At 46.3% G+C, this 13221-nt stretch overlaps 1 protein-coding gene across 3 annotated transcripts in view; it reads right to left on the bottom strand.

Moving 5' to 3' along the window:
- The window catches only part of SGK1 (serum/glucocorticoid regulated kinase 1), a 105973-nt gene that overhangs the window by 5750 nt on the left and 87002 nt on the right, over positions 1 to 13221 (bottom strand). Inside the window, exon 1 of one of the 3 annotated variants that reach the window (XM_008162254.3) lies at positions 639 to 791. The exons of the other annotated variants lie outside the window; for them this stretch is intronic. Coding sequence (XP_008160476.2) covers positions 639 to 756 — 118 coding nt within the window. The 5' untranslated portion in view covers positions 757 to 791. Of the gene's footprint in view, positions 1 to 638; positions 792 to 13221 lie in introns of those variants that run through there. 3 annotated transcript variants of the gene reach the window in all.

Raw genomic sequence — 13221 nt, 5'->3', positions numbered from 1 at the left:
GGCGGCCAGGCGGCAAGCGGTTCCGCCCTGGCGGGAGGGCGAGCCGGGTCGGGGGTGCTGGGCGCCGGCCGCCGGGGCCTCCGGGGCCGTCGGGGGAGGGCCCGGCGCGAGGCGGTTATCTACCTCTTTCGCTCCGGGGCCCGAGAGAGGGAAACCGCCGGCGCAGGAGGGTGGGAGGGGGGAGCAGGGGGAGCGCCTGGGGTAATTTTCCACCCTCCCTGACTCCGCCAGCCAGAACATCAGTCGCGGCTCCCAGGCGCTTTCCGCCCGGTGCGCGGCCCCCGGGTGGCTTTGTGCCCGCTCTGGCTTATCAGACCCTCATCTCGGATTCACCCCGGCCCAGGCGCCGACCCTCTCCCCAGACGCACGCGGCAGCCTCGTCTGCCCTCTCCCGGCGGCCGCACGCCAGCAGCAGGGTTATCTCTCGGGCACAGGGTGGCCGCGCCGGGGGAGGGCGGCCCCGCGCGCCCTTATCTCCGCGGTCGGCGAGGGGCCAGGCGCCCGGCTGGTTCTCCCCGCTCCCGCCGTCCCCATCCCTCCACCCGCACCCGCAGCATCACCAACAGCAGCCCCGCGCGCTGGAGCCAAAGCCACTAGTCGGGGAGGGACGGGTCCCCGCGGGCCGCGGCGGCGCTTACCCAGTCCGGTCAGGAGGAAGGACTCGCTCCTTTTCTGCGCCTCGGCCCTCTTTTTGTGGCGGGGCCGGAGCAGGGACTCGAGACGGGCCCGGGCCAGCGCGCCCTGCATCTCCCCCATGGAAAGCGGCGGCCGGGCGCGCAGCCGGCGAGGGCGACCGGAGAACACTGACGTTTCCTTGAAGGAGCCGCCGTGACTCAGGCCCGGCAAGATTTCCTGCCCCAGACCCAAAACAAACAAATGGCCCTTGTGCACGGCCGGGCCGCTTCCGAAAACGCCTTTTTTGTGCTTTTGGCCCAAGCCGAGCAAGGCTGAAAAAATCCCAGAACTTGGACGAGGAGGAAGGAAGGAAAGAAAGCGGGAAGGGGGGAGGGAGAGGTCAGGAATGTGCAGGGGAGGGGGCGGAAATAAAACTCGTCTCTGCACTAAAAGGAAAAAAAAAAAGTACAATCGGCATTTCACTTTTTCCCCCCTAAAGTAATCTCTGAGAACATTCTGTCCGTTCCGCATGTAATTTTCCCCCTTGCATGTTTAATCCCCGCCATGCCCAGGACACGTGAGGAAGTGGCAAGTTAGGGGGCAGCGGCTCCGCGCAGGGCACCGACCTGGCGTGACCCCGGGACAGCGAGGGCGGCGCGGGATGTACACGCGGGGGCATCGTGGGCTCGCCCGGCTCTCCCGCTCTCGCACCTGAAAACTAGGCAAGGTCACATCCCATTGTCGTAAATTCCCTGAGTTGGTCCCCTTCTCCCCCAGGTTACTTCAAGCGCTGGCGCACGGTTTTCTTAGTTGTACCACCTGGCTCTTTCTCTCGAGTCCCAGATAAACTGGGAACCGTTAGCTCCTGAAAGACTAGCCGGGAGCCTCGGCTCCAGAAAGCATAGGAGAGAGGGAAGCTCTGCGCAGCATCTGCGCGGTGCCTTCCTGTCACCCCGCCGCAGGGAGGTACCTGGACTTGCAGTCTGACCGCCGGCGCGAGCAGTCGCGCCAGAGTCGGCTGGGGCGCCGCCAGGGCCGCCACCTGGCCCGGAGCGAAGAGGAGGCTCTGCAAGTTACCAAGATTTGCAGGGCCCGGGTACCTGGTGCTTCGCTGGTGCTGTCTGCGGTGGCTGCCCTGCCATGACCCCTTGCTGCCAAGGGCCCTGCCATTTCAGAGTTGCCTGCTTGCTAGGTCAGACACTCCGAAATACCAGCTGTCAAACCAAGAATAGCATGGGAGAGGGTTTTCTTTGGTCTTGGGTAGGGCTTCGCTTTGCAGGCAGCACAACCACCTCATTTGCCCTAATATGATCTGTGGCCTCAACTGCTTCTTGGTTTGCTCAGTTACCACAGCCCTGCACTGGGAGAAGGGAACACACATCCTTTCTCCTGGAGACGGGCTGAGGAATTTGGCTCAGCATCCACTCTTAAAAAAAAGCACTATTGCCTGAAATTGATGCTCCAATCTAAAGCCAGGTTTAGGAAACTCCAAATCACAGTCACTGAGCCATTACTGCTTCATCTTGCATGCATCCTTCATATAGTATGATTTGTTACTGCCAATACCCCCCCCCCCCCAAGTACCACTTCAATTAGCCTAGCCCTAGCTCAACCCAGCCCCGATCCCACACCATTCCTTCCCCCTTTGAGATGCAAATTTTGCAAAGACTGCCTAGAAACAGCAGCCTGCACAAAGATTTTGCTTGCTTGCTTAAAAAAAATAAAAATAAAAATTAAGAAACCTTCCTTCAGAGACTCTCCCCTAAGTACCACCTCCTGGGCCTCCCCCAAGCCAAGTAACTCCAAATCCTCTTGTAGCATCTTTGTTTTATCCACGCCGTCCAGATTACAGTAACAAAAGCAGACGAACCTTTCAAAGGGGATTTTACAGTCTCCTATTTCATTCTTCAGGTTGCCTAGGATATGAAGGCTGGAGGTTACTTTCTGGGGGCTGGAGGTAGGTAGCGCTCAGTTAGGGCTGGAGCAGCCTCCTGCAGTGTGCCTGATAAGGCTGGAGGCTGCAGATGACAGGGGAGCACCAGGAGCCAGAGGCGCCCGTCCCTGCTGTGTTATCAGCCCCACTTTATATAAAGGCAATTTACATACAGGAAGGGAGCAAGCTGCAAAGTTCAGCACAGGGCCATTTATTCCCTCCATTGCAACATCACTCAGAAAATTACAGTCTTCAGCGTCCTGGGTTTATTACACCCTCAGCAAGACACACACACACACACACACAAAATGTAACTTGACTGATTATCATCACAAATCAGTCCAGAAAATGAAAACGTATGCATAGGGTTCATTTTCTCAAAGAAGCCCTGGCGCTCCAGCATGCATTCCAGGAAGAAGATGGAATGTAAGTCAGGGGACTCTGAAGTGGAATGGAGAAAAGGCACCGCCATATGATTTGTGGCTGGAACAGAACAGGGACGTCTGAAGTGTCTCCCCCGCCTCCCACCCTAACGTTCAGCCGTTGGAGACGAGTGGTCTGCTAAACTTATCATTTAAGGGAGAGAATCAAGTTGTTGAGACTGGTTTTCCTTCCAACCGGATACCTGACGGGTGGAGCAGGCGCCCCCTGTTCTGTCCCGGCAACCTACTAAGACTTCCGAACAGGAAGGTGACACACGGGCGGCGGGCGTGCGGAGCAGGGGGGGCGGGAGGCCAGGGAACTGCGAGGCGCCTGTGAACGGCGCAGGCTTTCGGCTGCCCCGTGGCCGCTATGGAAGCGCTGGATCAGTTTCTTCCTTCCCGTCGCCAGCTTCTTTCTTTGGTCCAGAGAGTCCTCCCACCGCGGGGGAATCCGGCCCCTTTCCCTCTTACGCCCCGGTGGCGAGGTGGCCAGGGTTGCGTCACAAAACTCAGCTAGTCAATGCAGCCTAGAGGGCGATCGTGTTCTCTGGGAGGACCGCTCCGAAATGCAGGCTTTCCAAACAAACCCACTTCTCTCCTGAGGTTTAATCAGTCCCAGAAAAATGGCTTTACGACACCTAGTGCAGTCATAGAAGATATAGAGGACTTGATAGGAGATCGGCTAATTACCTGCCCACTCCCCTCAGCCAGTCCGCTCACATTTAGGCCTCACCCTGGGCAAACTGCAGTCAAAACTCTCAAATGGAAGTGATTCACCAAGACATTTTCTCGTGCATATGTACTTGAATACTTCAGAAAATCGTTTTGGCTCTTCTACTTTATGTTTCTTGATGGACTATAAAATAAAAAAAACGGAAACTCTATTAAGATGTGGCCCTTTCCGATGCTGGTACTTCCTGAGTTCCTTCTTGGGCTTGCAGGCCACCTCCATGCAGACCTTCATGGTGTGAGATGCACAGCCACAGCCTCACTCAGCTGCAGAGGTGGGCCACAGCCACCGGCCAGGCTCAGGCAGTGGCTGTTCCTCGTGATGGGGAGCGTGGCGAGTGGGGGCTCCGACAAGGAGGCCCGAGGCCCTCAGATGCTGCAGCACGGTGGAAGCCAACCGCTGCCGGAGGATGACTGGCAGCCGGCCCCAGCATTCAGCTGCACCCCACACCCTGACTTGGCCAGTCAGGATGGGAAGCTCCAGGTCCAGAAAAGCAGCAAAACCAAGCCAGTGACCCCCATGGCTGACCTCAGGACCAGCTACATTGAATAATGACCCTGCCCTGGTGCCAACCAATCCGTGGAGACCACAACCCTGAAAGGACACACCTGGAAAACTGCTGAATATTCTATTGAGATCTTCTCCTGGGACCTTCCCTAAAAAGCTTCATCCTTCGAACACGTAGGATGGAGGACCCAATGTGCTCTGCCTCCCGCAAGCACGCCTGTGCCTGTCCCTTCTCCCTTCTCCCTTCTCACTCCCAAGCTCCTGGGGCCCTTTCTTTACCTCTATTACTTGTTTTCTAAACCCATTTCTTCTAGGAACTACTTTTTATACATCTGTGATTAACCAAATAAATGTTCGCTTATAAATAAAAAAAGATGTGGGCCTTTCTATTTAATTTAAAGGCTTAGAACACAAATTACTGATATTTCTTAATATATTAGAGGAAAAATTAAAAAAATATTTTTATAAGGACTTAAGTATTGGACTGCCTAAATGTGTCAGCTGTATTAGTCTTCTCCCTAGATACAATATCTTCTGTTGATAACAGGGCATATAATTGTTTTGTATGGCTCAAAGTGCCATATATTCTAGAACAATCCTGTGTAGTTTAGGTTCTTATGCTTATTGATTCATTAGTTGATGCTTATAGAATGCTTTCCCTGGAGCATCACCAAAGAAAGCACATAGAATGCCAGAAAATATAATTATTACTCTAGAGAGCAACTAAATGGACTGGTTTTTGTTGAAGGTTGCCACTAAGTACATTTTTTTACAGTATTCATCAAACAGAAAATGATGACAAATGGATTTATTCAGGATAGCTAGTATAGATAAGTAACTAGCAATGGTAATTAAATGTCTATTTATAGAACACAGTTTCTATAGTGATTATTACCTTCTGTAATCATAATTGTCAAAATTGACATGCATAGAGGAGATAAGAATGTAGGTAACTAAGCGAAGAACACATTATCTAGAATAATAGAGTTAAGAGTTACTTAAACCCACAAAACTACATGCTTTCTATTAGCCTGAATAGGCACCTCTACATAGAACTTATTTTTTCCAAAACAGTGATTTTGAATAGACAGGACTATATACATAAGAACCTTGGAAATGGTTTTGTTAAATAATGTACATGTAGCTATCTAGCATGGAAGCCTTATGTCGTTTTCCCTAATAACATTTTTTTTAACTATTAAGGATTATGCAATTATTGTTTTTTTGTTTTGTTTGTTTTGTTTTCTGAGTTGGGCAAATGACAGGCAAATTGTTAACTAGCAAAACTTGCTTTTAGGACCAAATTTAACTTCTTTCTGTACCCCCCTTTTTTTTGTCACTTTAGTTGACTCTGATGCTTCTCCCACAACCCGCGCATAGCACGGGCACACAATATGGTCCCCCAAACTCTGAACTGTTGCCTCTCACCCTCTTTCCCACTAATGCCACCTGCCTCAGAGCCCTGCTCTCTGCTAATTGCCAAGGGAGATGTTTACTGGATCCTTCTTTCTTCCTCCCTGCCTCCCTCCTTCTCTCCTTGTCTCCCTTCCGCTCATTCATGCAAGCATTTCACAAGCACTTATTAAGTACAAATATGAAGATCAAGGGACACAAATGTCAGCAATCCAGTTATCTGACTCTACAGAAGCTCTCATTCTAACGAGACATTATGCGTGTTAAACACAGACGTCTGAGCCGGCCAGAGTAGAACAGAGGAATGTTCTTCTGGGTTGAAGCAGCAGGCATGGAATTGTTGAGGAGAGTCTCCACAAAGGAAAGATATCTGGGCTGGTGCTGGAAAGCCCAGCTTGGTACAAAAGAGGAAAGTTGTTCTAAGCAGAAGCAATAGTCTGAGTACCAAACTCCAAGGTGCTGTGCAGCAGCTCGGGAATAATTTGGAAATATGGTCCTTACCCAGACCTTACACACAAGCACAATGTACGTGGCCACTACTAGTGAAGTAGGAACATAGCACTTTCAAGTGAAATTAAAAAGCACTGCCGATTTTTAGCCTGCATAGACACCTGATACAGCTCTAGTCATGGTTGGAGTTTATTCATCCATTTATCACCAGATTTCTTCTAGAACTATGCATCAGACACTGTACAACATGCAGGAGACACAATGGTAAGCATGAGCTCACAGGGTGACGGGCAGGTGGGGAATTTGCCTACAAGGTGAGATTGAGCCGTAGTGTCTAAAAACCAAGGAAAATCCCTCCGCCAACACTTTTAAAGTGACACCTAGCGATGTGTTGCAGAGAGTTAATTCAAACCAAAATGTAGTTGATAACTATTACTCCTCCTACTAAGGCTATTTGCTTTAAAAAAAACACCTCCTATCTCATTAAAAATGAGCAAATTTACATACACAGACATATAAGGGAGTGTTGAAAGTTGGAGCGGGGAAATTTATGTGGTTGGAAAATGAATGAAAGCTTAGACAAGCATAGTCAAGGCCTAGCGCAGAGATTAGCAATCTTTTCGCAGTGATAGCACCAATGGTCTGTACCCATTCTTTCTAGAAAGTCAGGCCACAGGAAAGTGGGTGGGAGGATGGGGACATGGTTTGTAGTAAATGTTTTATTTCAGTCAGAGCACAAATTAAAGAAGGGAGGCCAGTGGTTGCTCTTGACTTAGGAAGAATGGGAATCTAGCTAGCAATAAATCAGTGGGCTGACGACTCGCCTTATCTCTATCTTTGGAATGTTGTAATGTCTGATGTGGCATAATCCCATGAACAATAAATAAAAATCATAACTGTCAACTAGAACATAATATGAAGGGCAAAGAATCGCACATGTTTGACAGCTTTATATTTGGCTCTCGGGATTGACCTGGAAAATGACACCCAGGGAACTTTCCATATGATTATGAAAAATAATACAAGAGCAACTGGAAAAAATGTTAAAGTCAAAAATTCAATATTATCTCTGACTTTCTAAACACAAGAGGACTATGGCCTTACTAAAAGCCTTATATATTATCAACATAGCTTTAGTGTTAGGCATTTGTTGTTAGGCATTTATTTATTGTTAGGCATTTGCATTTTAAAATACCTTTCCTTTCAATTCAAAAAAATTACCTTGCGTCTGGTGAAGGCCTGGGAGGGGGTGTGTGTGGGGTGGAAGGGGTCAATGGGAAAAAACAAAGGGGACATCTATAATACTTTCAACAATAAAGATAAATTTTTAGAAAATTACTTTGTAATGATAAAATGTCAGATTATGGCAAAGAAAGGCAGAGAGCTTTGGGCTGAGAAGCCTCTCCCTTCACTGTCCAGGGCCAACCCACACGCCCACTTATTTCTCCTGCTAGTCCTGCGGCCCAGCCTTGGCAGTCAGGCAGCGCAGGGCTTGGCATTTCTTTGCTGAATCCTTGGGACACACATATTAAAATTGCAACCTACACAAAGACAGTATAAAGGGCTCTTTTGCACCCCCACTTTATTCACAAAGTGCCAATAATGGAAAATCAGGAGCCTGGACTTCTGGCAGACATCTGTGACCAAACTAACAGCTTTAATCGGCTCAGTATAAATCTCCCCCCAAATCTCTCTCATTTCTGACCCTATAATCAATCTTGCAAGAGAAGCTCAGGTGTCTCCTAAGGTCTGTTTCCAGAAAACCCTGCCTACAAATTACAGCAACAAAATAAGATAAATGTAATAGTAGTCAGCAGCAGGGAAAGCAGCGAGATGGCTGGCAGCAGGTTGATTGGCATCATTTTAATGTAAAGCAGTTTAGGGAGCTTCCTTTTGATTTCAACCCTGAACATAAGCTACATAAATGTTTAAGTCACCTCCCACGGCAAGTTCAGGAGTGTCAGCAATAGGCTGAAGGTACACTTTGGTCGGCTACAACTGAGGCTCATTACCTGTGAGCCTAGACAAGATATTCTCTAAACCTTAATCTTTTAATCTACTACTTAGTATAAATTGTGAAAAATAGTTGAAATAAAGAATTTAGGGGAAAAAAAGAATCTGGTAAGTAACATGCTCAAACTGGAATCTCACAGAGAAGGTATGCCTATGTTCCTTACCCTCACCCTACACATGCCACTACAACAGAACACATCAACAAGTCAAAATAACAATGGTATGTGCTGTGTTTAAAGCACATAAACACCCCTGACTCTGCTGGGCCAAGGATGGGCCACGAATAGTCCTGAATGATGGGAATTCCATTAAGGCCTGAAAAGATAACCCACTTTGTTTTCCAGACTTCCCACTCCTCCCTTGGTCTCCCCACAGACAATGCTCCAGAAAGGGCTAGATCAAAGAACTAAATGATAACAGAATAAACACTTGTTTACCAGGTGTTTGAAGTAGAGGCTTAAGTGTTGGATGGAAAAGCAGAGAGGAAGCCAAAAGCTAACCCAAAAGGATTTTCAATTGCTCATGGTGGATGGGAAATAGTAGGTGTAAATATGGACAGACAGAGAGGGTAAACTTATTGGAAGAAGGTCAGAGAAGGCCAACTAACACAGAAGATGCCTTTTCTAGGTCACTCAGCTTATTCTTCGGTTATAGAAAGAGAAACAAGTTCCCTTGGGTCATGGCCTGTTACTTTTAATCATTCAGACTTCTATGGAGCACCTCCTTTGTGCCAGGTGCTGTACTAAGGCTTGGACCTAACAAGAATGCCTAAGATAATCAGTATTGCCACACTCGGGCATGGTCTATATCTATTTGGTTAAATTGAACAGCGCTTTCCCAAAAGGTAAGCTTACAGAAAGTTCTACTTTTCCTAAGGCTGTTGTGCTTTCATGCCATTAACATGCAAGCTTAGGCATGTTTAACCATTTAGAATATTCACTTTTTCAAGTGAGGAATGAGCTGGAAGTTCTCTTGCAGCTCTAATGGTGTGCAGTTCTGTGATGTCTGGGAAAAGAGAAATCTAAAAGGAACTTCGGATAACTCAGAACCACATCCCATGGCTTCCTGTCATCATGCTCCACACCAGCTAATCCTCTGGATCCCACTCTGCCTCCCCTCACTGTAGCTTTAGGCAGAGATTTTGTGCTCTTTGTTATTTGAATCTCAGGTGCTTCCCTGGACCTTGAGTTCCTAAATACTGGACAGTACAATCCATGTTTCTCACCTACCCAGCATCCTCCAACCACATCCCTCTCCACTCCCGCTCTTTTCCCTCTCCCCTTTGTCCTCCAGGCTGGTGCCATCCTGACTCTGTTCCTTTAGCAGCACAAGCTTGTGTCTGCCTTGGGGACGTTGTCTGTGCTGTGACTCCACCTGGAATGCTTTCCTCCTGATACTCACATGGCTGGATCCTACCTGCCATTCAGATCTCAGAGAAACACCACTTACACAGTGGAACCTAGTGTAAGCAACTGGCTGTCCTTTGTCATTCACCCTATTTCAACCCTCTGCATAATAGTCCTATTATCTGACATGCTTCTTGGGTTTACTGTTTGTCTCCCCAAACTAGAAAGTAGTCTCTAGGGATGGGACCTGTCTTATTCTCCATAGCATTCCTACGCCCAGAAGAGTGTCTGGACAATAGGAAGTGCTTAATAAGTAAAATGATTTAATGATATCCCCCATATATATTTCTGGGCACATTACTGCTTCTCAATCAACTTTAGTTTTCCTTCCTTCACATAATCAAGGGTACATTTCCCTAACAGTCATTTTATAACTCACTATAAAAAGCAAAACAGCCTGGACAGTGTTGCTCAGTGGTTGAGGATCAACCTATGAACCAGGAGGTCATAGTTTGATTCCAGGTCATGGCACATGCCCAGGTTTCAGGCTCAATCCCCAGTGTGGAGCGTGCAAGAGGCAGCTGATCAATGATTCTCTCTCATCATTGATTTCTATCTCTCTCTCCCTCTCCCTTCCTCTCTGAAATAAAAAATATATATATATTATTTTTAAAAAGCAAAACAAAATCAAAGCAAACAAAAAAAAAACCTTGGATTTTTAGCTATTTTATTACATATTATGCTATCAATTGCTTCAGAAATCTGAGGGACAAGATTTTATGATATACAGTGAAGATTTTTAAATTAAGACTATTCTTTTGGTCCAAAGGGATCATTAAACAATCATATTGAATAACAATTTTTCAAGAAAACTAAAGTAGATGCTGATATTTTTCACAGATACCACTGAATGGACACTTTGTCAGGTTCAGAGAATCAAACCATTGGAAGGATGGCCATCAAGGCTTTCATTCATCCAGCTTGCTTAAAATGTCAGGTTAGTCTCTTGTTTCAAGAACCACAGATAATGTTCCAATGAGTCAAAAAGACATATCCTCTTTTTCTCTCCTTTTTTACATTCTCCTTTACCCCCAATTCTTTGCTGTCTATAAAGATAAATTCTTAAAACGAGAAGCCCATTGGGTACCATGATTCCTTACTTCTGTTTTTAGCTGAAGGCCCTCTGGCCTATTCTGTTTATGAACCTCCTCAGTTTTGCAGGTGTGGGATGATCGTATTTATGAGACATTGGCAGTTGACCAAGGAGAATTGCCTTTTTTTAGAGTTTAAAGAAAGTGATAGCAAGCTATCCTCCCAAGAGTGTTCTAGCTCAGTCAGGGAGGCAGCCTGGTGCTCTGCCAGGTCCCCTCCCAGCTTTCTAGGATTATCCTGCATAGCTGTAGAAGCACATGTACCCTCGGCAGGTGATGACAGCAAAATGTCACACTGTATTTGCAGATACATAAGAATAAAGGGAGGGAAAACCCTCTTCATTAATGATACCATCTGAGTTTAATAGAAAAGAATGCTACCATAACCTGTTTGACTTCTGTTCTTCAACCAACTTTCCCCACAAACTTCTCATCTAGCCTGAGGACACGGCATTAACATGGCCACATCACAGTGTTTTATTTCAATCTTGAAATTGTAAAGTTCTTCCATAACTTTCACATTGTCAGAAAGCCTGAATGAACATTTGATACAAAACCCTTCTACTTTATTTATTTTGTAAATATCCTTCTCTGCACAATGGTAAGACATTGACTAAAGGGCCCCTATTGTGCAGTGCCTGGTGTGCAGTTTTAAACCCATAGCAGAATGACTATTAGGTTGAAAACCTATTAACCTTTATCCCAGAAGAGGATGCAGAGTCCTTGAGGGATGTTTACTCTTCTCCCTGATATCCTGTAACTTAAATACTATGCTGTAAAGTTCCTAATTCTTAATTCTTTATATCTTTATACTGTGATATAAAGTTAATATACTTTATGTTACATGACAAGAGGATAAGAGAGGGAAGAAAATAAAGACATTTACTTCATACACACAAACATATTCATAACAAGTAAGGAAGAAAGATTCATGATAATTATAATCCTTGATTCTCTAATTAGTCATGTAGCTGATATTTTTAACTGTCTTCTTCTACTATCTATTTGTCCTCAGCAAGCACCTCAATGGTCATGGTTCTTTACCTAATGGAGTGACCCAAGCTTTCATTCCAGACAGGGTCTGGGCCATTAGTAGTCCTGCCTGGGTTGGGTTGTTGTAGCTTTCCATTGACTTTATTCACAGACATGGTAATATTAAGAGACACCCTAAGAGGTCTCTTGTATTCCAAACATACTTTTCCTTACCTACATTGTGGAGTGGCAATCCAAGTTATGGGTGGCCAGGATCAATCATCCCAGCCAGCACACTCCCTCCCTTCTTTGTCTGTTGATTTAAGGGTCACAGAGAGCCCAAAGCTGGAGTAATTTCTAGCTCAGTGGAATCATTGTTGAGTCTCCCAGTGGAAAAATTCCTCCCTTTAAACTAAGACCTCTAGCCCAGCAGAGCATAAGATTGGAGAGACAGGAAGCAAAAATGTTGCTTATAGGTCACGAGCGCTAATAGTGAGTGGTGCCACTCCTATTTCTACACCTTGACTTTTGGACCTGTAAATCCCAGCTATGGGAGAAACAGCACCAAATATGGATGCTAATTTAGACTATAATCAACTTGATGGAAAACCTTGCCCCAGCCCTGCAAGATATATTGTCACCTAGCTGGCACTCTAACTGAGTCTTTGAAAGGCATTCCACTATTGTATCAAGCCAAGTTGCTTCAGAATAGTAGCCTGGGGCCCATGGCCTTACTTCATTCACTGTGAAGTTAGTTCCTTGATCAGAAGCAATGCTGCATGGAATATCATGGTGGTGGATCAGGCATTCTAGAAGTCCATGAACAAGTTGTTTTGGCAAAAGCATTGCACACAGGGAAGGCAAATCTGTATCCAGATTAAAAATAAAAAGCTGCCCCTTCCATGACAGGAGGGTTGAATGTAATTAACCTGTTGGCTGATCACTCTGGGAACGGTGTGATATTAGGGGCTCAATGTTGGTCTCCGCTGCTGGCAGACTGGGCACTAAGCAGTGGACTTCTCCAGACCAGCCCCGGTTACTGGAAGTGCGTGTTTCTGAGCCCATGCATAACATCCATCATTGCCACCATAGCCACTTCATTCATTAGCCCATTCAGCGCTGATGGGGTGGGTCATCCTATCCACTTGATCACTAAAACCTTCCTCTGCTGAGGTCGCTCTTTGACAAGCATTCCCATGGGACACATATCCTCGCATTTCTTGTCCATTCAGAGAGGTTTATCCACATACCTCTTCCCCAGACTTCATTGTCCCCCAATTTCTAATCATGTTCTTTCCACTTCCAATTGCCTGACCATCCAGCCAAACCACTGGCTGCAGCCCATGAACTGGTATGTAATCACGTGTCTGGCCACTTCTCCTTCCAAGCAAAATGAACAAGCAGGTGAACTGCTCTCAAGTTCATCCCACTGAGAGAATATGCCTTCCCACTATCCCTCAGCTATGTTTCAGGAAGGGGCTATAGTATTGCAGCTGTAATTATATGTGACTTGCTGGTGTCACCCACAGCAAAGGGCATGACACACAAACTTCATCTCACACAGAGGTATGAAAATGCAATAACCCACTGGCATGATACTAAACACTTGGAGTTTTATTTCCTGAGTATTCTACATCTTCATTTACTTCTTTCTTAGTGCTTAGAAGAT

This window comes from Eptesicus fuscus, chromosome 10, assembly GCF_027574615.1.
Source record: "Eptesicus fuscus isolate TK198812 chromosome 10, DD_ASM_mEF_20220401, whole genome shotgun sequence".
NCBI classification, from domain to species: Eukaryota; Metazoa; Chordata; class Mammalia; order Chiroptera; family Vespertilionidae; genus Eptesicus; species Eptesicus fuscus.
Note: the sequence above shows the minus strand (reverse complement) of the source record. Positions and strands in the feature narration are given on the sequence as shown.